Source organism: Apteryx mantelli, chromosome 2 (genome assembly GCF_036417845.1).
Source record: "Apteryx mantelli isolate bAptMan1 chromosome 2, bAptMan1.hap1, whole genome shotgun sequence".
Classification (NCBI taxonomy): Eukaryota; Metazoa; Chordata; class Aves; order Apterygiformes; family Apterygidae; genus Apteryx; species Apteryx mantelli.
The window spans coordinates 164,492,776-164,516,174 of record NC_089979.1 but is presented as its reverse complement, the minus strand read 5'-3'; the positions used below and the strand labels follow the sequence as shown (position 1 = coordinate 164,516,174).

Genomic DNA, 23,399 nt, shown 5'->3' with positions numbered 1-23,399 from the left:
ATATATGCACTGCCAAATTACTGCACAAGCCTGTACTGCTTACAGGTTCTGCGCAAGAGAGGTCTGGGACTGGAATCAGCCAGGCTTTTTATTTTAGGTGTTGGAACTCATTGGTAGGGCTGAGGAGGGAAGTGTGCTGTGCATGTGATGCAGTTGGCTTAAGGCAGCAGCACGTGTTGCTGCACTGCAAGCACGTTTGAATAGCCAGATGAATGCCTCCAGCAAGTTTGCTAACTAAATGCATCCTTTTAGGCAGCAGGTGAGACTTTTAAGCTGTCAGCACTGCCTGTATATTTCAACTACAGCAAGCAAAACTGTTCTTTAGATACTGGCCCCAACATCTGGAGATGCTGCTAGTGCAAAATTAACTGGATTTCCAGGTGCAGTTGGGCCATTTATTAATACTAATCCCACTGCTTCCAGAAAAACATAACTACCTTTTAAAAAATCCATAGTAACAAGTGACAGCATTTTCAGTTTAAATGTTTAGATTAAGCAGACTTCGAGTCTAATTGAGACCAAACTTTTTTTTTCTTAGCCCTGTATTCTTAAATGTTCTAAATTTGCTGCATAGTAGAAAGAGGCCTTAATGCGTTTGGGATGTTTTTCTCTAGCCTGTCCTAATGTTTGCCCGTTTTTTGTGTGTGTGTGATTTCAGTTGCAGCTAATTTGCAGAAAATTGTGGAAGAGCCCCAAGCAAACAGATCCGTCACTTTCAAACTGGTATTTATTCCTGTTCCCTAATTGAACAAGTTGTCACTTGTGCAAAGAAAACACTGCATATAGATGCCTATAATGTCGACTGTAGGCATCTAATGTATGCACTCTGAATCCTCCCTTCCTTCCCAAAGGTCCCCACTGGTCTTCTGACAGTAGGCAATGCAGACTCCTAGCTTGTGTCCTCTGAGCTGCACCTGGGTTAAATAACTATGTGAGATGATATGCTAACCCAGACATTCCCTTATCGTAGCTAATAAGCATATAAAATGTTACAGAAGTGTATTTTCTGTGCTTGGAGTGTAGGCTTGCCCCAAAAGGATAGAAATGCTTCAGGGCAGGTAAGTGGACAAAGAAACACCACTGAATCTTTTCTTGGAGGAAGAGAATGGGGAGGGTCCAGATACCTTGTCTTTGAGAGGAAATGGAAGAAAAGCTAGGAGATGAGTGACAACAGCAGATGAATCCTTCAGAGTCAGTGAAACTGAGTGTTAATTACAGTGGCAAAGCAAAGGTATAACCAATTTATTGGTAGGTAAACAAACTTATGCCATTATAATTTTTGACCATTTTTGTGGGTAAGGAGAGTTTTTGTTTCACCCAGGATACTGCACATAGCCCTAGTTGGAGCAGACATTGGCAAAACTTCAGTCCCAGCCCTTCCTAGCTAAAAAATAATAATAATAAAACCACAATTTTAACTTTGGATACTGCCACCTGCTGAGTACAGTACAAAGCTGTCCTGTAACTGCTCCCTCTCCAGACTGTATCTGATGCACATTGTTGATGCATAACATAGTGCGTATCCGAGGATGCATCATGGGTGTTGCTATTTAGATCTGTTTGTTGTGTTACAGGCATCTGGTGTTGAAGGCTCGGATATTCCTGATGATGGCAAACTTATAGGATTTGCACAGCTCAGCATCAGCTAAACAATGGTCCCAGAAGATGTTTCCCAACCAAGAACCCACATGTGCATATTCGTAATGCTTCTGTTAGCCTAAAAAAACCACTACTGCCAAAGAATTGAACTACAGCCCCTTCCTAGAAGCTTTAACATTGTTTCCTTAATAGGATCACAAACCTTCCTAAAATTACCGATGGCGTTTACACCTTTTGTAAACAACTCTCATGTTTTTGTATCTGTCATCTCAGACATGCAGATCCAACGCATCATTGCCTGCATGTTTATTTTATTATTGCCTTACTTTAAAGAAAAATACTACTGAGTACGAAGCAGGGGGTTCCACTGCTCTGATCTTGCCTAAATGTTTGCTTACATGTGGTTTCATTTTTTTTTCACTTGCTATTTTTGCACAAGTTTTAATATTGAACGGATCTTTTTTTTGTTCTTCACCCACCTGCTTCTCCTTCCATCTGAAACACCAATGTGTACATGTTATTTGGGTCACCTGGAGTACTGAGAAATCTGCTTTTCTTCAGCTGTATTTTAAAAACTCTGCTGGTTTGAATGCTTGTGCCTGAGAAAGTGAGCCAAGTCTTAACCCACAGAAGGGAGAGCTTTCTTCCCTTGTTTTTGTGTTTTTGAGAAGTTCCTTGACTTTGAGGTGTTAGAAGTCAGCTTTCCTTTGTAAACTGCCTTAATTTTATTTTATTTTTTTTTACCATTTTGGTTCTCTCCACATGAGTGCCAGGGATGGCATGAGGGCTGAACCTTTTAATTTACATTAAGCAGTCCTTCCTCAAAACATGTCTTTCATTCTGCATCCTTAGATGTAGTCTGTTCTTAAAGCAGAAGAATGAGGCATTTCTGTCTGGAAACGGATCTTTCAGATGATCCATAAACTATCGATGGTCAGAGGGAGAGGAGTTGTGTGTCACTCAGCATTTGGAAAATATGCACTTCAAATTGTTCTTGAAACCCAGTGTGTGGTGCCTGGCTGTGCGAATCCTCCCTGATGTCTTTCCAAGTCCTTTGCAAACTGGTACACGTGGAACCATCCCTGTTGTGTTTTACAGCAATAACGAATTGCCGGTAGAGCGGTATACTAGGCAAGCGAGCTCTGAACTGTCCCTCCTGCACTAATTGCTTGGGTTGTCTGCCTTCTCTTCAATCCAAGCCTCGACATTTGATCAGGATGTCACTGAAACCATGTAACTCATGTTTAGGTGTTGTTTCTATGTGGTGTTTCATTTGAATTTCTACATGAATAGTATAAATTATACTTTGCGTTTGATAAGAGACACTTGTAATGCAATATGTGAATAATAAATGGTGTTGATTTTTTTTTTCCTACTGTTTCACAGTTGGCCTTTGTAACTGTTCTTGGCGCTGAAATGTTTTCTACACGGAAATTGTAAGCCTGTAATTTAACACGCAGATGGAAACGTGTTTGGTTTCCGTCGGCCACAAACAATGCAGAAATGGAGTGTTAAAACGGAACGACTGGGTTCAATTAGGACTTTTTTATTTCAAAGTCTTCTGATGAACAGTCTATATTTATATATTTTCTCTACGGGCAGCTGCGGAAGCTTCCTGAATTGCGCATGTTCTTTTTCTACTGCCCTTGTTTCTTTAGCCTGTAGTTGACTGTTGGGGAGGTCCCGATGGGTGCTGCCAGCTAGTCAGAGCCCCATCGCTAGCGAGCGTGAAGGGGAGGAAGAGGAAGGTGTGGGAGCGAGAGTGGCCCCGAGTGCTGAGCAGAAGCTCTCCAAAGGCGAGGAAGCGAGAGGTGTCCTCTGTCGGGGGAGCTGGCGGTGGCTGGGTTTGGCCGAGTGGGTGTGCATGCGCGTGTGTGCGACAGCTCTGGCACTGCCCTTCCTCCTGTTGTCTGATACCAAGCACTGCCTACGGCTTCCCCCGCAGCGTGCTTCTTGGCTTGGGAAGAGCAGGCTGGGATCTAGATCTTCATGTTGCCCAGGATGGATAGGGACGTGCTGGAAACCCTTAAGATACAGAGACCAGCTAGTCCTGGTACAGTATTATTTTTCCTTCTGCCTGCATGCTCCAAGGACCTCATTGGTCTTTTGTGTACTGGTGCTGAGAAGTGTAGGGCTCAAATGGCTCAGATGGGACAACGGAGTGCCTATTTGTTAAATTATTCCCCGCTTTCCCCAAGCCAGGACTTGGAGAGCCTGAGTTCACACTAACCCAATGCTCCTTAGCTCTTTAAACGAGGAAGATAAGTAAGGAAGAAGCTGATGTTGTTTGCTATATAGATCTCCAGATGTTTTGGGTAGTGATCCAAACTTTTTGCTTGGGATATTACAGTGCTAGACAACTTTTTTTCTGGTGGTGTTCCAGTAAGTGCCAATGCTGTTTGTGATTCTTTTCCAGCATCATTAAGAATTTGGGGGGTGGTGATGTGCAAAATTCTGATCTGTACCTGGAAGCAGTTGGTATTTAAGTTAGTTCCTACTTTAAGGACAATGCTTTGTTAATGAAAAAGGATCCTCTTCACAGCTTCGGTGTATTGTAGATTATAATGAAAGATGTAAAATATTCAGGCTTTTTTCCTTTTTGGACTTTGTATTTTACTGCATGTCTCTCTAATTTTTAATCAATAAAGAACAAATTGTCCATTGTCTTGTGTTAGGTGTGTTGTTTTAGTGATGCTGAACTGTGTGGTGTTTCTTGAGGATGGGGCCTAGGGGCTTCTCCGAATGATGTCTACACCATCTAGTGTGTTTCTGCTCTGGGTGGCAGGAGGTTCGACAGCCACCAAGGAAGACTTGGTGGGGAAGGGATGGGATGGTCTGCAGGCATCCTGTGTGTAGAGCTGGCACCAGGAGGAGATTTTGGATCATACTCGAGGGCTTGTCTTTTGCTGAAAAAATTGTTCCTTGCTGTGCAAACTCTGTGCAGCTGGGCACAAGCTTCCCTTTTCTGGGAACATGTAAGGATGGCACAGGCTGCCATTCAAGTGAGATAGTTTATGCTGTGAGAAACATGTAGAGCATCAACGGCTCCCCTTCTATCCTCTCGATTTCCACAATACTCATTTTTTATGCCTTAGATTTTTATCCAGGGGCAACTCTGAAGTCTCTCCCTTACATTTTAAGTGTGAAGCCAAGACTTCAACAAAATGCATTGAAGGTGGGAGGCAGAGCTGAGGCATATCCACGTATCACACTATCCTGGTGACTCTTCGCTCTAGTTGGGCTGTTCATCTTTTTAAGCAGCAGTACTGTTGTCTGCATCATACTCATGTGTGAGCAGTCATGTGTTGAGCTGTGATAATGGGAAGGGGCCTGGAGTGAAAGCTCTTGTTTGAGTGGGTTATAAGACTCGTGGCAGACTGTCAATAAACCTCTAATCACAAGAATGAAAACTCTTCTGTGACCTGGCACTGAGCTGTTGTCATCATGTCAGTAAAGTTGTCATGGTGTATGCTGTAATTTGTCAGTTAAACAAGAGTGAGCATCTGCACAGCTTTTCCCCAGTTGTGGTCAGCCTTTAACAGCAACCTTGGCTGGCAGCTGCCAGCCTGACTGCAAAACTTTAGTGTCTAGTGTCATGCAAAAGAAAGGAGGGCTGACCTCTTCTGCTGCACCTGTTTGCAAGCAGAGGGTATATTTGGCTACCTCTTGCATGCCTCCTTTCTGAACAGCTTTGGAGAAACCCCAAAGTCTTCCATCCTCCTTCACATCCCTCAGCATTTCTTGCCTTCTGAGAAGGAAGGAAAGTTTTGGAAAGGGAAATGTTACCTGAGAATTAAAATTAACCAATAATTCCTGCTCAAGCTCTTTTTGGAAATGTTTTCCTGATGTCTGTCTTCTGTTTCCCTGTTTATTTAAACCCTGTTTATTCAAGCTGTCAGCTTTGTGGGCATGATTTAGCAGGGTTCAGTAGGGTTTTGTTTCAGGGAGGTTGTGGTGTCTCCCCCACAGCCACAGAGGATTTTCCTCCCTGCTCAGAGTGAGGGAAAGAAAAGTCTCTAGACTTCATGGGCTAACGATGCCAAGGCATGCGTCCTTTGGGAGCAGATAGGGAAGATGCAGTTCCAGGCATGATCCCCGGGTCTCTTGACTGGAATGAACCCATCAGTGTTTGCTTCAAAGTGTGAGACGTTGCTCCGAAATGCCACATGCTTGCTAAACAAGAGTGTTGTATCTTGGCTGGTGGCACTTTCCAAGCTGCCTCTTCCATTCGTTCTTCTTTCTAAGGCTCTTGGAGTTAGTCTGCCATACTCTGATCCTTCATTTTTTAGAAGGGTAAGGTGTTTGTCTTTCCTCGCAGACCCAGGAGACTCTGAGTGAATGTTACTTCCAAGGTTAGTAGATTGAATGGGAAGGGCTGTTCAGGGTCACTGAATCTAGTCCCCTGTGCCTGTGAGACAACTTCTTAGCAGTCTCTCCTGTAATTGGCCAAGCTGTGTTTAAGAAGCCCCAGAGAATTATATCATACTCCCATCTCCAATCCTTTGCATGCTGTTTTATGTTGCTGCCTTACACCACTGCCTTATAGTCCTCCTGCAGGTGACCAGTCTGCCCCAGTTATTCATGTCCTTGGACATTCCCCCTTATGGGTGCTTACCATGAGGTGTCTCACACTGTTGCATTTTATCTATCTCCTGCCTTAGGTTGTCCTGCCTGCCTCTAATGTTGGTTAAATTCAGTAAAAAGATTTGCTCTGTCAATGCTTTCTGCCCCCCCGATATGGAAACAACCTGATCTCCCTTCTTGAGTGCATTAAACTGCAGGAGGTTATTCCTTTTCCTAGAGTTTGTCTCCATCCTTGACATTGTCTGTCAACCTCCTCCTAACTGAAAATTAATGGAAAGATTTGCTGAGTGATTACTCAATGATCCTTTGTCTCAAGTCTTGCTACCCTTTTCCTTTCCTCCTCCTCTTTTACGTGGACTTATTTGAAGAACCTGTTGCTCTTTGCTTATATCCTTTAAGAGGAAAATCAGCATGACATTGGTCACTTGTTTTGTCCCTATGTGCTCTGCAGGGGAACCTGTGTTTTAGGGTTTGAGAAACACATGGATAAAACAAAGATGTTCAGTGCCTTGCTGAGGTTTCCCTTCCATCCCCCCACCCCAAAGGGCACTAGCTTGCTCTCCTGATCAGTATTTCTTTCCTTTGGGCTTCCCTGCTCATCTTACTACTTCATGATCACCTTCTTACAGTTTTCTCTCCTCCCAAGTGGTGAGTTTGCAAATAGAAAAGAACTTCCCCTGGATGGTGTGCAACTCCTGGAATTTGTTTACTTAATGGGAACACAACGTGAGTAGAAATCCCAATGCAGTGCACTGCTTTTTCTTCAGATTTACATGTCTCTTGTGGCTGCCTACAGGTGCAGGGTTTATCTTGGGTTTAAATACTGGTTGAAGCCTCTGTCTCTGTAGACCCTGCTGACAGCCTGCCTGGAGATGATGCTCTTCCTGTGCTTTGGCTTCAGCACACAGACTCTCCCTAGAAGCGCAGCAGATGGATTCCTCCTGATCTTTCCCCAAGCCCTGGAGATGTGTGTCGTGGACACATGGGCTGAGCAGGTCCTCGAGAGCCCCTTGAGGCCTCAGCCCTTCCTGCTGGGAGGTGTGAATCTGACCCAATTAACCACTGGTTCCTCCTCCCCTGTTGTTAGAAACCTCCAGCAAGGGGTTCCCATTCTTTCTCTTGGTTGTTGGTCCGGGCCCCAGGTGTCCTCCCTGCTCCTGTAAATATGATGCCAGCTCTGTCCCCTGTGCTCCATCTTGGGCTCTCCAAAGCTAGGCAGAGCAGAACAGCTTCTTCCCAGGTCCACCTTTTAGCAATCACAAAATACACAGTAAGAATGGCTAGTGTGCTACTGAGTTACCCTGGTTCAAGGTCTGTCTGCTTAGCCCCATCTTTGATGTGCATTGCATGTGTCTGCTGAGCAGGGCTTATTTTGAGGGCAGCATCTCTCTTCCAGCTACGTCAGGGTGGGCACCACCTGCCCAGCAGCTGGGGTGTTTGTGGGTTCCCTCTGGGAAAGGGCTTGCCTCGTTCTGGTGAACCCAAGCAGGGCAGCCGGGATCTGGTTTCCATTATGCTCCTGTACAAATAGTGTTTGGTCTCTGATCGTTGGTGTCTCCCCTCCTGTGTGCTGAGTGTACAAACGGAAAATGTCTTCTCCTGCAGAGTGCGTGCCAGAGTCTCCTCAATGCTTTCTGAGGGTTGCAACTCCTGGAATTTGTGTTTTTTTCTAATGGCAACACTGTGCGTACAGATCCCAGCCTGAATGCTCTGCTTCTTGCTCTTCCCTTAGATCTGAGGGCAGGAGAAGAAGCATCTGAGTTGCTTTTGGGCACCTCTGGAGGCTTTATGGCCTCATGGAGCCTCACCTGAGATCCCAAAGGGGTGCCAGGCTGTTCCCATTTCTGGGATGAGGTGAACAGAGCTGGTTTGAATCTCATGTTTTCAAAGGTCATTTTAGTGCATGGAAGCATTTGAATTGAGATTTGCAAAACCTCCTTCGAGCAGTGTTGGCCTATGTCAGAGATATTTCTATCATCCACAAGATGGTGCCTACATGCCTTCCCCAGATCTTTCTGGACATTGTTCCCCACCAGCCTACGGAGTGGCCCAGAATTTGTGTGAAAGGCAGACGTCCTGCGTGTGGCTTGTTCATGGTTTCACAGGGAAGCTGCAAAAGAGGAAGGAAATGGAGTCTCCCTTCTCATGGGATTGTAACCAACTGGCTGGCCACCCTTCCTTGTCTCCTGCTCTACTCATCTGTTAGCATCACCCCATTTATTCCCCTGGACTTTTTCCAGCTCTGCGTCATGCTCCACTGACTTGCCCCCTTTGAACCTTGCTTACCCGAGCAGTGGAGCTGATGGGGACAGGCAGTTGTTTCAGCACTTCAGCAGCTCCTGCAAATACTTTGAAAGTGAGTCTTTTCCCAAGTCAGTGCCAGCCGATCCTGGTGGAGGGGCAATCCAGGTCTCCTGAAACAGGGATCCTTCTGCCCTAGCCAGTAGCAGATGCTGTACGTTAGTGGGTGGTACAGAGATGATTAATATATCACACACTGTACTTACGATGGGTAAAACATCAGGCATTAAGTCTATCCTAACAAAAAATCACATATTTGCTGAGGCTGCCTACGTCTGCAGAGCTTGTCTTGGGTTTAAATATTAATTCCAGCCCCCACAAAAGTCTCTCCCAGCATTGTCCTGCTCCAGACAAAGCTGACAATATGTCAGGCATTGGGGAACTTTTGAAAGCGGCTGGTGATTTCGGACCATTTCAGAAATGGCTGGTGGTGCTCGCTTCCTTTCCATGCCTCAGTGTGTCTTTCCACCAGTTTTCCCAAATTTTTATGGTCTCATATGTGCCTCATCACTGTGATACCAGCTGGATCCGGGCGGTCGGCCCCAACCTGACTGAGGACAAACAGCTGAACCTCACCATCCCCCGGGATGCAAACGGGACATATGAACAGTGCTCTGTGTACTCACCTGTGGACTGGGACTTCAATTCCATCGTGGTGTATGGCCTAAACACCACGCAGAAGTGCAGCAGTGGCTGGGTGTACCCCGCAGACCATGAGGTGACGCTGGTCACTCAGGTTTGTAGCATTCTTTGGTTTCTGATTGCTTTGTGCTCTGGTAAATGGTGTTCTGCAGGCTGGGGTGTCCTGAGCTACTGCCAGGCCTGCCTGGAGATGATGATTATCCTGTGCTTTGGCTTCAGTGCACCTGCTCTCCCTGGAACTGCAGCAGATGGCTTCCTTCTGATTTTTTGTCAGGCCCTGGAGATGTGTTTCATGGACACATGGGCTGGGCAGGTCCTCAAGAGGCCATCTCAGCCTTCCTGCTGGGAGGTGTGAATTCAGCCTGATTAACCATTGCTGCCTCCTTCTCTGTTGTTGGAAACCTCCAGCAAGGGGTTCCCACTCCTTCTCTTGGTTTTCGGTCCAGGCCCCAGGTGTCCTCCCCGCTCCTGTAAATGTGGTGCCAGCTCTGTCCCCCATGCTCCACCTCGGTGTTTCCAATGCCAGGCAGAGCAGGACATCCAGGGCACCAGTTCATCTGCACCAGAGTTGAGATAGTTTTGTGTCCAAGAAACCTTCCCATGCAGGCAGACGTCAAGCTTAAAGGATCGTCTCTCTCCTTTGGCTGGAATTCACTGTCTTCTTCTGCCCATGCCAAATGACTCGAACATGTCTCCTCTTGGAGCAGGTCACTGGCTGCTAAGTGACCCCAACCAGGATGCTCGTTTCCTCTTCCCCTTGGGCCTTTTGAGACAGCCCGTGGCCTATGCTGTGGGGAGGATTTGTCTCATGACCTCCCTTCTCTGAATTGCATTGGTGGGGAGGCAACTCTGCAGTGGTGAGGAGTCAGAGGACACCTTCCCCAGGAGGTGTTTTAGGAGAAAAACAATTTCTTCTCACAAGGCACCAAGGGCAAATGGGACCTGGCTGTGACTGCAGATTGGGCAGGGCATTTTCAGGATCTGGGTTTTAGCACTGACTTTCATTGATAAGAGTCAGGAGAGCATCATTTATGGTGCTTCTCCTCATCTCCTTAGCCGTTGTCTGCCGGGTCCCTTTCTACAGGTTTTGTTCTGGTTGCTGGCTCAGGGCCTTCCCAAAGTGAGGTTGGGAAGAAGGAGAGGGCAATACCCTCTTGTCAAAGGGCAGGGTCCAGGCTCCCAATACCTCCAGCCCCATGGCCAGAAGTCGGGGTTGCAGCGCAGGCAGTCGGAGTCACTGACACCAGGGCTGTGCTGACTGTTTCGGTGTTCCCTGTGGGGCCCCTCTTGCAACAGGAGCTGCCTCACCTCTCCTTGCCTCGTGCCTCCTTGCCTCAGGGAGCATGGCAAGCCCTGGCTCTGCCATCCCTCTTTACCTCAGATGTCCCCAGCTCTGGCTTTGGCCTTGGATCTCCTTGGCCAGTTTCCTTGGCAGTAGGGAGGTCCCAGGATATGAATCCAGATCTCTTCCAAGGTGCAAATGGAGGCCAGGAGGTTCTGACCTGAATGTGGACATCATCACAAAGGGAGATGTTGCATTTTGTTTTGGCAGAGGACACCAGTACCACGTCCTGATGGGCACCAGGCTGTTACAGCCCCTGCAGTCACTGCAGGAGCAGTCTACTTCAGCTACGGGCAAGACTTCCCTGTAGATCTGCGCATGTAGATCTACAGGGCATGGCTCTCCCCTCTCTGCATTGTGGTAGGAGGTCAAAGAAGAGCTGACAGCGGCTCCTGCATCACTGGTCCAGGAAGCACTACGAAGAGGAAGGGGGCTAGGGCCCCATGGTGCTCCTGCAGGTTTGTGCCTGCTTTTAACCGCCAGTGTCCATCATATAGTCCCTGCTCTCCTAATGATCCCATAGCCCCCAAAGTGTACAGGGTGCCCTCCTTCACAGGGCTGGGGAAGCGCATGAAGTGTGAGGCGGTGGCTTTGTGTCAGCCCCAACAGCACTGGGGTGCAGGGCATGAGGTGCCTTGTGATGAACAACTCTTTGGCTTGTGTTGTCCCAGTCCCTTGGATGGGATCCTGATCTCCTGGGGAAGTGCTTTGGTGCAGATCACAAGGGTGTAGATACATAGGGAACAAATACCCCAGGGAATAGCTGATGGTTTTTGCTGGAGCAGAGAGTGAGAGCTGACCCACGGGCGGCACACAGAGCGGAGTGGCCACTGGGGCTGCAGTGCATCCTGCGCCCTCGCTGTACTGCATCAGTGCCAGGTGCTCAGCCTCTAATGAGCCATCTCAGCCCTGAGGAGGGCTCAGCCCCACAGTCCAGACATTCGGGTTTGGGGTGATCCAGTGTGGGGAGCAGCACTGTGAGAGTGGACTCGGCTCCGCAGGAAGCCACCGTTCAGGAGGAGTCTACAGGCAGATGTTGGCAGGCAAGCAACGGCTCTGAGCACCATGGGGACCTGCTGGGGACGAAAGCAGGAGGCCGCGGCAGAGCAGGGACCCAGCCCCAGGCTCCTGAACCACTTCCCTCTGCTCACCTCCTGTTCCCTCCTCTGGTGCCTGGATGCAACCCCAGCGCGTGGGTCCAAGCCCTCCTCTGGGTGCTCACAGCCTCCCGTCTCTGACAAAGACCTCAAGCGCTGCAGCACGGCTGCCTTCAGGAGGCTTGGGGAGACATGCCAGACTGAGACAAAACACACTGTCCTTGTGCTGTTGCTGAGAGCAGCAGTGCTCTGGCACCTTTGCTCTTGCCCTGGGAAAACGGAGGGAGTTACAGGTAGCAAAGTGCATCCCAGAGGGCGCCAGCAGGTTGTTGATTGGGCTGATGGAGAATATGCTGATGGAAGCGCGCGTTTTATCACATCTGATTAGGGTTTTAGTGCTCGCAGAGTTTAAACATTAATTTGTCCATTGAAAACTTTTGTTCATTTAAGCGATGTGTTCTAGTACAGCCTGACCATAGGAGTCGTCACCATGTCTGTGTTTGGAGATATTATAAATGTTCTGGGGGAGTTTGGGCTATTTCAGAAATGGCTGGTAGTGCTGCTCTCCCTCCCAGTCCTTTTGTCTACTTTCCATATGCTTGGCCAAGTGTTCATGTTGGTGGACGTGCCCCATTACTGCAACACCAGCTGGATCCGGGCGGTCGGCCCCAACCTGACTGAGGACGAGCAGCTGAACCTCACCATCCCCCGGGGCGCAAGCGGGGCATACGAGCAGTGCTCCATGTACTCACCTGTGGACTGGGACCTTGACTCCATCGTGGTGCATGGCCTAAACGCCACGCAGAAGTGCAGCAACGGCTGGGTGTACCCCTCCACACAAACGCCATCCCTGCTGACTGAGGTCTGTAATTGCCTTCTGATGCTCTGGGGACGTGGACACGATGGGCCGCCCAAACAGCCACCCTGTCCTGTAGTGCAGTTCATGCCACTGATAGTCATGGTGTGGCCAGGCTGAGATTTACCTCAGGTGTATTTTGGGGACCTTGGCTCCATCTCCCATAGTCCAGGTGCGGTCCCCGGGAGGTTGTGTGCAGGCAGATCACAACGTAGATGACCAGAAGGGCCACAGGCCAAACCGGTGAGTCCAGCGTGTGCTCTGCACACCATCTCCCCCCATGCCAGCATCCAGGCCCGTGGCGCACCATGCGTGGAGGGACCTTTTGGGTGTCCCTGCCCCAGCTGCCGCTCTGCAGCCTGGAGGTACTGTTCCAGCTTGTCTGTCCCTGTGCACTGCTTTGTGCTTCAGACACCCTGCCTGGGGCCAAGGGGAGGGTCAGTGCTTGGTTTCCACTCTTGTGCAATGGGGGGGGGGGGGGACTGTCAGGGCATGCAGCTGTGGAATGACTACCTCAGGGTCTTTGTCACCTCGTGCGGTGACTTCAGCTCAGGTCTGACTCAAACAGCCTGGGTTCCTCATTGCTTCTCACTCTGCGTGGAGGTGCCAGGTTTAACAAGGAGAGGAGATCTTGCAAAGCCACACACCTGGGGGTTACCAGGAACGTCAGCAGCACCAACAAGGTCCACTGAGCAGTGCTAAGTTGTACTTTAGTTCAATGCTTTGTCATCTCTGTGTATTTCCTATATGTCCTATTCCCTGGGTATCTCTTCCTATAGATGCTCTTGAGATGCAGGCAACTACAGAACAGGTCTCCAAAAGAAACTACTTGGCCTGGGAATTAGTATTTCATATGTTCTTTTCCTCCCAGGAGGGAAGACAGTCACTTAAAAAAAAAAAAAAAAAAAAAAAAAAAAAAAAGCAGGGACACCAGCACCCCTAGTGATGGCTGGAACTCAAATACATGATGTGGGGAGGAGTGCAGATCCTGTCCTGAGAATGGCACCTTCTTTGGCAATATCACTGCACCAAAACCAGAGTTTTCCTCTTGAAAACCAGAGAAGTAAAGAGCAAATGTGGCCACTTGGCAGAGAAGTACCATGTCAGGATGAAATTTCCCATCCTGATGGGGAAAGACAGCAAAAGCCAAATTTTCTGATCAGCAAGAACAGACAAAGGAAAACCCACTGTCTCTGTGCATCAGTCTACCTACCAATAGACCTCAGTGCCTATTTGCACTTTTCCTCCAGAATGGAAGCTGCCTCTAGAGGCTCCCCAGTGCGACACTACTGCGTGAGAGATTGATCTCACACACAGACATCTCCATTCTGGCTGTGCTGAGGATTTCCAGCACAGATCCTCCCTTCCTGTTGTTTTCAGCCTGGTTCTACCCACATCACCTTCCTTCAGAGAGACGTTTATCTCCCAAGGGCCCTGGTTGGCAGTGGTCTTTCTGGGTCCTCCACAGATCTTCAGAGCTGAGACAAGATGTCCCATGACACCCGCAGATGAGCAAAGGCTCTGTCTCTGTGGACTTCCCTGTCTTCTCAGGACCTCTGGTCTTCTCTCTCCCTTCCTCCTTCCTCCCTTCTCCTTCCCTCCCTCTTTCCCCACTCCCAGCTCCAGCCCTTTCTCATGTGTACCTTCCTCTGACCTACACTGGGTGAGAGACTCCAACATCCATCATTTCCAGGGACTCCATGTGGTCTCTGGAATACATTTTACCACCAAGTCAGGAGTTTCTCTAGGAGGATCCTCAGTAGCCATCTGTTTCCGGGTCAATTTCCGTGTCTAAAGATGTTGTTGCACCCACACATTCATGGACCAGCTGCACATTTGTGTGACTACAGCAAAGGCAGACAGGAGTGAGTCCTAGGAGGCTACTCTGTTATCACGGGTTGGCATCAGAGCTCAGACTGGTAGGACTCAGCTGCACATGCAGAAGCTCATCATTTGGAGCAGGACAACAGCATCTCCTGCTGTGAGAGCAGCTTGGTGCAAACATCCCCAAACTGGCTGCCAAGTCATGCTGGTCCTGGGAGCCGGGAGAGCCTCGGGGCCTGACTGTGCCCTCCAGCACTTTGGATGTGTTTCCTATCCTGCCCTGACTTTGCTGCTGCTGGAATGAAAACACAAGGTCAAAGCTAGCTAAAGTCTGCCTGGGCTGGGCTCCAGACACCACAGGTACAGCCTGTGTCTCTGCTGAAATGCTCTGAAAATACAATGTCCCACTCTGTGTGGTCACTTCATGTTGCTTATGGACTGGTGAGTCTGAGTGGAAAGAGCGGAGCCACAAAATGAGTCCATAGTAAAGAACTGCGTTTTTCAGCTGCGCCCCAGGCTTTTAAGGGCAATAAAATAATCCAGTCCTTTCCCTCTTCTCTTTGCATTTCAGTAGTAAAAGAGAGAAAGGAGGAAAAGTCAGGGAGCAAACGGTGTTGGTAGTTCTAAGGAAGGTTTTGGGAAAGAAATAATCACTGCCTTTTTTGACACCTCAGCCATAAGGTTTCCAACATGTCAGCAGAGAGCAGATTTAAACATCCCTTCTTGGTGCCCTGATCACTGCCTGGGAAAACGCTCGACAGAGCAGGCCGTTCGGACTGGAGGCTGAATGGCTGGAAGGGTGACCGCAGCCACGAGCTTGGGAAACCATCTGAGAGAGGACACCCCTCTCCTGACCTCCTCCTTTCGCCCTTCCCCACCTCTCTCAATACCTGGCCATGGGGACAGAGGCCTGACACAGACTAGTGCCAGGAAGGGAGCAAAGTGCTGGGATTCTTGTCCGGAGGTCTCACTTAAAGCAAAACTTCCCAACCAGGAGGGTCTCTCAGAGGAACCTGCTCTGGAGGGGACTCTCGCAGGTCTCAGCACTCAGGAGAGGGGCCCCACCGTGAGGAGCTGGACCGAGGCCCCGTGGGCCTGTCCTACCTCCAGCTTGTGCTGTTCATGCACATGATGGAGATGCGTTCTTGGGATCTCCGCATCCCAGGTTTGGAGCAAGGGCCTGGCTACCGATTCCTGGGTATGCACGGGGACAGCAGTGCTGCCCATCCTGATAAAGCAGCTGCCCAGCTAGGGCCTGCTGAGAGCAAAAGCAGCTGTGTTTCCTTCCTCCAGTTTGACCTTGTGTGCGACAAGAAGGACCTGAATGCCATCTCCCAGGCCGTTTACATGCTGGGGCTTCTCCTGGGAGCCATGATCTTTGGGCCGTTAAGTGACAGGTGAGGAGACCCAACAACCTGCTTGGAGTTATTGCTCAGCACCCAGAGACAAATCAGCCAAGAGTTCAGGATGTGTCCATGCACTGAACATGAAACCCACTCCATGGGGCTTGATCCCCTTGCCTGATTCAGAGCATCTTGTGACATCCGAGATGCCTGTGGACGTCTGAGAGGTGATGGGAGAAGGAGGCAGGTATGACCATTGGGGGATCCTTAGGGAATCACAGGTCAAGCCTCAGCAGGTGTCTCAGATACCCAGAGGTGTCTCCAGGGGTCCCAGACACCTCCTTCTGGCACAGAGTTGGACCCAAGTTCAGCTGAGTCAACCAGGCCAGGTGCCCCCTCTTTTCTGTGGCTCTGCTCAGCTCACCATGATCCTGAGCAAGGTGCTCAGCTCCTGTGAGAGACACAGCCTCATGGGGGCTCACAAGGCAGAAGAGCACAGTATGTGTACAGGGTTCTTCACATGTGAACCAGGAATGCAGTCCTTTTCAGGCTGATCCTTGCTGACCTCAAGGGAGAGGACATGGAGGCTCTTCAAGGGCGGCTTACTTCAGCAGCATCTCCTTTAGCCTTTGCTGGCATGGCATCTGTCAGAAGTGGAGAAGCTGCTCTTCCTGTCTGTTCCTTCCTGGGGTGCTTTTAGGAGCTTTCTTCACCCAGAGGTTGCCTTTCCTTAGGTGTGAGTGGTCCCCAAATCAGCGTGTATTCCATTGGTCTCTTTGCCATGCCCATGGGATCTCTTCAGATACCATCTGTGTCTTCTCTCTTCTTCCACAGAATCGGTCGCCGGCCTGTCATTCTGATCTCCATCCTCATCCAGGGCTTATTTGGTGTTGGAATTGCCTTTGTGCCCCATTTTTATCTATACATGGCCTTCAGGTGTGTCGTGGGAGCTTCTGTGTCAGGGATCACCATAACAGTATTGGCCTTAGGTGAGTAAGATGTCCTTGCTCTGAGGCAGAAAGATGTGGCCTCTCAAGATGCAATAGAAAAAGGGACATAAAAGCTCATCTTGCATGTATTACAAAGCTCCCTCCCAAATGAACAGCTCTGTAGCGGGCCTGTCCTCCTCTTCCAAGAAAGGCAAATCAGGGAAGACAACCCTGCAAAAGTGGTGAGAAGCTGGATGTAGGGAGACCTCATCTCAGTGAGAAGATGGCCCTAGGCTTCAAACAGCTAAGCAGTAGAAGCTAAGTAGCTTCTAGCACATGACAGAGCCCCGGTGAGCCGGGCTGTGGGGCCAGGACTGGAGCCCCCTTAGCAGGGAAGGAGCTGCTGCCCCAGGGTTTGCTGTCAGCCCTTGACAGGGACATGCATGGCTGATTCTGGGTGCAGGGCATACTGTCAGCAGATCCCCTATTTTGTGAGGCCATTTCAAATGCTGTCTGGGTTAAGACAGATGAAATACAGCCGCAACCTCGCTGCTCACAGTTCACTGCTGTTGTGTCACTCCGGTCCCTCTCACTGGCAGGTCTCAAGGACTCTTTCAGCAGAAGTGTGCAGCAATGAGAAGGTTTTTATACCCATTTTTCAAATGGGTACTTTGTGGCACTGAAGTATCTTGTAAAATGGGACTTGGAGGTTTATGGGCAAACCTTGAGTCACCTCTGAAAGGCCTGACCTCAGGCTTTGTGGAGAGACAAGACCAGGTACCCCCAGAACCCCTCACTGAACATGCAATGGCTGAGGCCTCCCAAGGGACAAATCATTTTTAACATGAGCAGGACAGTCACTGTGATACCTCTCAGTGGCTCCTGGAGTGGGTTTATTCAGGGAGTGATGCAGAAGGGTGAGGACAGGTCTTTCTTTGAGCTGCCCTTTGGCACTTCTGCCTATCCCCAGTGCAGAGTGAGAGCCGCATAGAGTCTCTCTCCCATGCCAGTACTCAGATGGGGGCAATGTGAGCTCCTCTTAGTGCTCTAGGTCAGGTGATCAATGTAGGTAGAGATCCCAATGGTTCTGGAGCACAAATGACTTTGTGAACACTGATAGCAGAGATGTGAGGTACATAAGCTTCGTGTCCTGCTGCAGAGGTCCATGCTAGTGTGTATAACCCTGTGTTGGCTGACAGGACCAACCAAGTCTCCAGAGAGGTGTAACAGCTCACAAAGTGCTGGTGATTCAGATGTGTTTCTGACGCCAGAACTCTGTCGGCTTCTTCTCACCTACTAGAGAGCTCTTTCCAAGGGAAGCATGCTGTTTGGATCAGGGGAAACCATTCACAATGATGGCCCTAAATCTTTGTTCTTTTCAGCTGCAGAATGGGTTGGTGTCTCCTACCGGCTCCACGCAGTGCTTATTTCTCACTGCTGTTTTGCCATCGGACAGATGCTTTTGGCTGGCTTGAGTTACAGTATTCGCAACTGGAGGCTGTTAGAGATTGCAGGATCTGCTCCTTTATTTGCTCTTTTCTTCTACTTCTGGTAAGTGGGAGGAGGGCAGAGAGCTCCTTGCAGACAAGACAGCAGCGGGTGCGAGGGGTGGCAGCCAAGAGGCTCAGGACCATTTTGGGTCTGCCCCATTATAGTGCAGATGCTGGAAGGGCTTCTGCTGAGTTCAGCTCACCTCCCTGGGGCGCTGACCACTGAGACCAGAAGCTGCTTTGGTTAATGTACTTAAGTGTGGACTTTATAGCCTCAAGTTAGGCCTGCCAAGCCTGGCCTGAAGAGGTATTTAGATTTCTCAGCCACAAGTGATGCTCGTTGCTTGCTGGAAGTGGTCACAGGGAGATGGGTTGTGAGGAAGCTCAGTAGGCTGTGGTGGCATCTCCTGATTTCATCTCCTTGGCAGGGTCCTACCAGAATCGGCTCGGTGGCTGATGACAAAAGGGAGAGTAGAAGAAGCTAAGAAGGTCCTTCAGAAGGCAGCATCTATCAACAAACGCACCATCCCACCAGGGCTCCTTGAGCAGGTACCAACAGATGTATGGGGAACTGCTTGTTCTCCTGAGAGACTTGCACCTGCACTTGGTTTCCCAAATGCACCACGTTTAAACTGGGTCAGTAAAGGTCCAGGAAAGATGGGGTTCACGATCCAAATAGGTCTGCAGCAGCTCCTGGAGCTGAGGTCATTTGGCAATCATCTTTGCATGTGTCTTGGGGATTATTTGTGGAGGGAATGTGGGCAACTCCAGCTTCAGCTGAACTTTAGAGAGACAAAACCAGGGAAGAGACTTGCAGTAGTCCCAAGCTCTCTGTTGTCCACCTTGGGGTATGCAGAGGACCCACATTCTTCCTCAGCTTTTCAACAGTGAGGACTGCACCAGTGTTGAGGAGGAGCAAGAACTGTCTCTTGAGACTGATTTGCCATGAATCAATGTCTAAATGGGGTTTTCCTCCCTGCCCACCCCAAAGCCCCTAGACTGAGAAAGTTTGTCTTGAGGAACCTCTGCATCAAGCTCTTGCACTGAGCACCTAGACCATATAGTCATGGGAATCCAGCCCCACTGAGCTGTCATTCACCCCAGAACAGTTTGGAGTCTCAAGCCCATCCTGCTGAAGCTGGGGAAGTCTTTCTTTGACATCAACAAGAAAAGGAGTTGGATATGGTTTTCCTTTCTCTGTTCTGACTGTGGCTTTCTGAATTTTGAAGCTGAAGCCTGAGGCAAAGACCAAGTCTGGAAGTATTATGGACCTCTTCTGGAAGAAGCACCTCCTCAAGGTGACTTTAATCATGTCGTGCACCTGGTAAGACATCCTCTGATCCCCCCTTTCCTGACTGCTGGGTGAAGTGAAGATGGGATTGGGGGTTGGTGAGAACTGTAAACTCACTTGGTGCTTCTGGGCTCATGTACATGTATGTTTCTGCTTCTGCCACCTTTCTGCCACCCAGGCTGGACCATCTGTGGGCCTGGGGAGAAGCTGGCTCTTCAGGGTGCAGTGGGGTTTGTGAGAAAGGTTGGTGTAGTTCCAGCTTTGGGTATCCCCTGGCCTTGGACTGATTTTGTGTCCCCGTGCAAATTCTGGGCATGGTCAACATGTCAGCAGTAGAGATCAATATTGCATTCACTCAAGGACAATATATATGCTTAATGCCACTCTGCTTGTCTCTCAGGTTTGTGAACAGCCTTGTCTACTATGGGCTCAGTCTGAACGTAACAAACTTTGGATTGGACATCTACCTGACGCAACTTGCCTTTGGAGCAGTGGAAATCCCAGCTCGTGCCTCTTGTATCTGGTTGCTGCAGTGGTTTGGGAGGAGGAAATGCCAGGGTGTTCTCCTTCTGCTGAGTGGTCTGGTGTGTCTGATCACCACTGGCATCCCTGAAGGTGAGCAACCTCTTCCCATTCCAGGAGCACAGCCTCTGGGGCAGAGGACTGCAGAACCCTGTCTCTTCCCTTTCCGGTCCAGTCCCCATCCTCCCAGCCTGCCTGTCTGCAGTCTCACACTCTCTCTCAGGATTTGGGATGCCTCTAGGGCCATGGTCCCAAGGGCATGCACTCCCAATGTGCTGGCTTCTTCTCAGCATGACTTTCTTCTCATTCAGAGCTGTGCCTGGCCCCTCAACAGCTCCCTGCCCTTGGCAGGCAGGGCCCATTACACACCATCATCTCCTCTCAGGGAGGTGCAGAAGACAAGACATTTAAAAGGCTAGTAAGTTTCCCTTCTTAACTGAGCAGGAAAAAGAAATGACCTCTTCTCTGTTTCTCCGCGTTCTTTCCCTTTACTCCATATCCTTGCCCCTGCTGCTGTGCTAGTGCTGCGAGTAAGGGTCAAGGAAAGAGAAGAGAAACAAGATGCTTGTGGTGGTCACTGGCACCATGTTTCCAGCTGAACACCTCCCACCAAACTGAGGTGGCTGAATGACTTGCTCCAGTTTCAGGCTTTCAAAAATCCAAGGGCTTTGTTGCAGAGCCAGTGACTGGAAGTGACCATCAGTAAACTGCCCACCTCAACACAGGTGGTCTAGGAAATCTGGGTTCTCCTTGCTAGTTGTCCGGAAGGTATTTTCCTAGAAAGGATGCACTGGGAATAATTTCCAATAGCTTAGGTGGCAGATTTGCTTGGAAAATCCATTGGAATTGGCTGTCTGGCTCTTGTATTCCTAGAAATCTCTTTGCAAAGGCTGATGACCTTGTCTGAACCTGCTCCAGCTCCAGGGATGTCAGATCTGTGGTCACGTCACCACAGCAGCGCAATTCCTCCTGCTCTGCTTTCTGGAAAGGGGAGGATGTAGCTCATCTCACACCACTCCTGTGTGAGCAGCTGGGATTCCTCATCCCATTAAAGCACCCTTCTGTTGCTTGCTGGAGATCACCGGAGAAGCCTTAGGGATGGGGTTTCTGCTCTGACGAGGGAGTCTGTCGAGGTGCTGCCCTGTGATGCAAGGCAGCCCTTCCCTCTCTCTGTGATTCCCAGTTGTATTTCCTGACTTTAGTGCTGAAGAGGCTGCCTTGCTGCTAGATCTCTGGACTGCTTCCTTCCTGGCAGCACTAGGGGTGCAGTGACGGCCCGTGCCAGTTTCTCCCCTCGCGGGGACCTCCCCGGACCAGCCAACTCTTCCCTTGCCAGCTGTATTGAGACAGGAGAGGGCAGAACCTGCAGGGCATTGGGCCACCCATTGGGAAAGAGTTTCCCTCTGAGAAAACTGATGTCTGGGGTGGTGAGAAGAAGGCAAAGTGGCAGGAGGGTGGTTCTCAGCTCAGACTGGAGCTGTTCTTTGGTCCAGGTTCAGGCTCTGTTTAGAGTTGATAGCTCCTGCGTGGTTTGCGGTTCTGGCCGGGTGTCCCGTTGCAGCCCTCATCTGAGGTCTGAGCGGTGCTGGGTGCCCGTGCCACAGCGGCCACCTCTTCTCCCTCAGACCTGGCTGTGGTGATCACTGTTCTGGCCGTCATCGGGAAGTCTGCTGCCTCGGCCTCCTTCTCCACCTCCTACGTGTACACGGCAGAGCTGTTCCCCACCGTTGTCAGGTGAGATTTCTCCCTGTTGCTCTCCCTGGGGATGGATGTGACCCTGACCTCAGCAGCGGGAGGACGGACACGGTGCTCCTTGAACCACATCCCCGTCATGATATGTGCCCCAGTGCACTGTACCTGGTGCTAATGGGGCCCTTCGTGCCCCGCTGGCTGGAGCATCGTCAGGGAGATACGAGGGAGGCCATGGGGTGGTTGTGCCACCTTGGCTCCAGCGATGGATGAGCTGGGGGGCCGAGACCTGGCCCGTGCCTCCTACCGCTCCCGCTCCCTTCCTGCAGGCAGACCGCCGTGGGGCTGTGCTCGATGTCAGCGCGGGTGGCGGGGATTATCGCCCCGCTGATCCACCTTCTCGAACGCTACCACCGGGCCGTGCCCATGGCCATTTTTGGGAGCGCCCCCGTGTTGGGGGGGCTCCTCTGCTTTCTGCTGCCTGAGACCCGCGGCACAGAGCTGACAGACAACACAGAAACGGCTGTCCCCCAGCACAGGTGGGTGCCCCGATGTCCCCAGCGCTCTTGGAGGTGACAGACCACTTCCTTCCCCAGAACAATGCTCCTCTGGGACCATGCACAAGGGTACCGAGTAAATGTGATTTTCATTCCAAGAAGCATGCTGACGGGAGGCTCTTCTGCAATAGTTGCTCAGGCCATTTGCCTCTATAACCAAGCCCAAAGGTGTATTTCAGACCCACGGTTTTCATCGCTTCCTTCAGGCCCATGAAATGGGGGGATTCCAGGAGGGTCCTGCACTTCCCTTGTCTCCCCTCGCCCTCCTCAGGGAAATGCCAATACTGCGCAACCGTAACCTCCAGCTTTAGATATCACCTACCGCCCAGCTCCCCTCTCCCCACAAAATGTGATTGAATTGCACCTCGATGCTTTAGCTGGCCTCCTCAGAGAAGGGTATCTGGAGTCACTGAGGGAGTGAGTGATGAATGGGAAGGAAGTTGTTTGAAAGCTACACATCCTTCCCCAGGCTCATTGGAGAAGGCTCGTGTCAAGTCAGAATGGGTCTTTGTCTGCTTTTTAACTGTTTTTCCTTTCATTAGGTCCTGTGAAAATGCCAAGAGCATCTCTGAAAATGGACACGTGAAAGCAAAAGGTGGTGGCCAAGACAAAGAGTACGCAGAGACCACATACTTCTAGCTGGTCCTGCAAGCAGCCATAATCAAAGGCAACTGAGCACTGTGCTGGCACTGAGGATGGTCAGGGTCTCCGTTTACAGTACACCAGCTCTCTCAGTCAAGCAGTCACTGCCAATTCCTTCTTTTTCCTTTCTTTTTTTGCCTTCTTGTATCTCCCTCTACGGTTTGCCTTTGGGCACTGCATACTGTCCCTGGTGTTCACCAGTGCTGTCCTTGGAGAAAATCTGAAGCTGTTAACTTAAGGAAAGAAAAAAAAGTCAGAAACATGGATGCAACATTATCTTCTCTTCTTTCATCTCTTGTCTCCAGCAACATGAGCCTGGAAACTTTGTCCAAGTGAGTCACCTGTTGCAGCATAGAATAGACTTGCAAAGGAGTACTACACTCACAAAACAGAAAGCCAGAGCAGACACAGCACAGAAGATAATCTCACACTTGCAAAAGGAGTCATTTCTCTGGTCTGTCTAGCATGGCCTTCTCAACCTGTCTTAAAAACACTCTTTTATTTTTATTTTTATTTTTATTTTTATTTTTATTTTTTAAAGATCTGAGATGCTCAGTTAAGAAGGATAATTAAGTGCTGGAAGAAACAGCAAGCGGTGAGCAAGGATGTGTAGCAGATAGCAGGATTTTCCTCTTGGTGCCAGCTGTTTTGAATGAAGGCCTATAGTGATGCTTGGTGCGTGGAAGGTTGT

At 49.8% G+C, this 23,399-nt stretch overlaps 2 protein-coding genes across 3 annotated transcripts in view; both read left to right on the top strand.

The window, feature by feature from the left end:
• Window positions 1–4,263, top strand: part of OXSR1 (oxidative stress responsive kinase 1) — an 88,563-nt gene extending 84,300 nt beyond the window's left edge. Inside the window, exons 17-18 of one of the 2 annotated variants that reach the window (XM_067291982.1) lie at window positions 659–723; window positions 1,575–4,263. In XM_067291982.1, the coding sequence (XP_067148083.1) occupies window positions 659–723; window positions 1,575–1,649 (140 nt within the window). In that variant the 3' untranslated portion in view covers window positions 1,650–4,263. The remainder of the gene's footprint in view (window positions 1–658; window positions 724–1,574) is intronic. The other variant, XM_067291983.1, reaches the window with a different exon arrangement.
• A 7,792-nt stretch (window positions 4,264–12,055) lies between these two features.
• Window positions 12,056–22,736, top strand: LOC106490265 (solute carrier family 22 member 13-like). Its single transcript, XM_067292535.1, has 10 exons — window positions 12,056–12,427; window positions 15,539–15,642; window positions 16,423–16,577; window positions 17,900–18,068; window positions 18,436–18,556; window positions 19,237–19,331; window positions 19,699–19,913; window positions 21,446–21,554; window positions 21,839–22,048; window positions 22,609–22,736. The coding sequence occupies exons 1-10, from the start codon at window positions 12,056–12,058 to the stop codon at window positions 22,703–22,705; spliced, it is 1,647 nt and encodes a 548-aa protein (XP_067148636.1). The 3' UTR covers window positions 22,706–22,736.
• The last annotated feature ends 663 nt before the right edge of the window (window positions 22,737–23,399 follow it).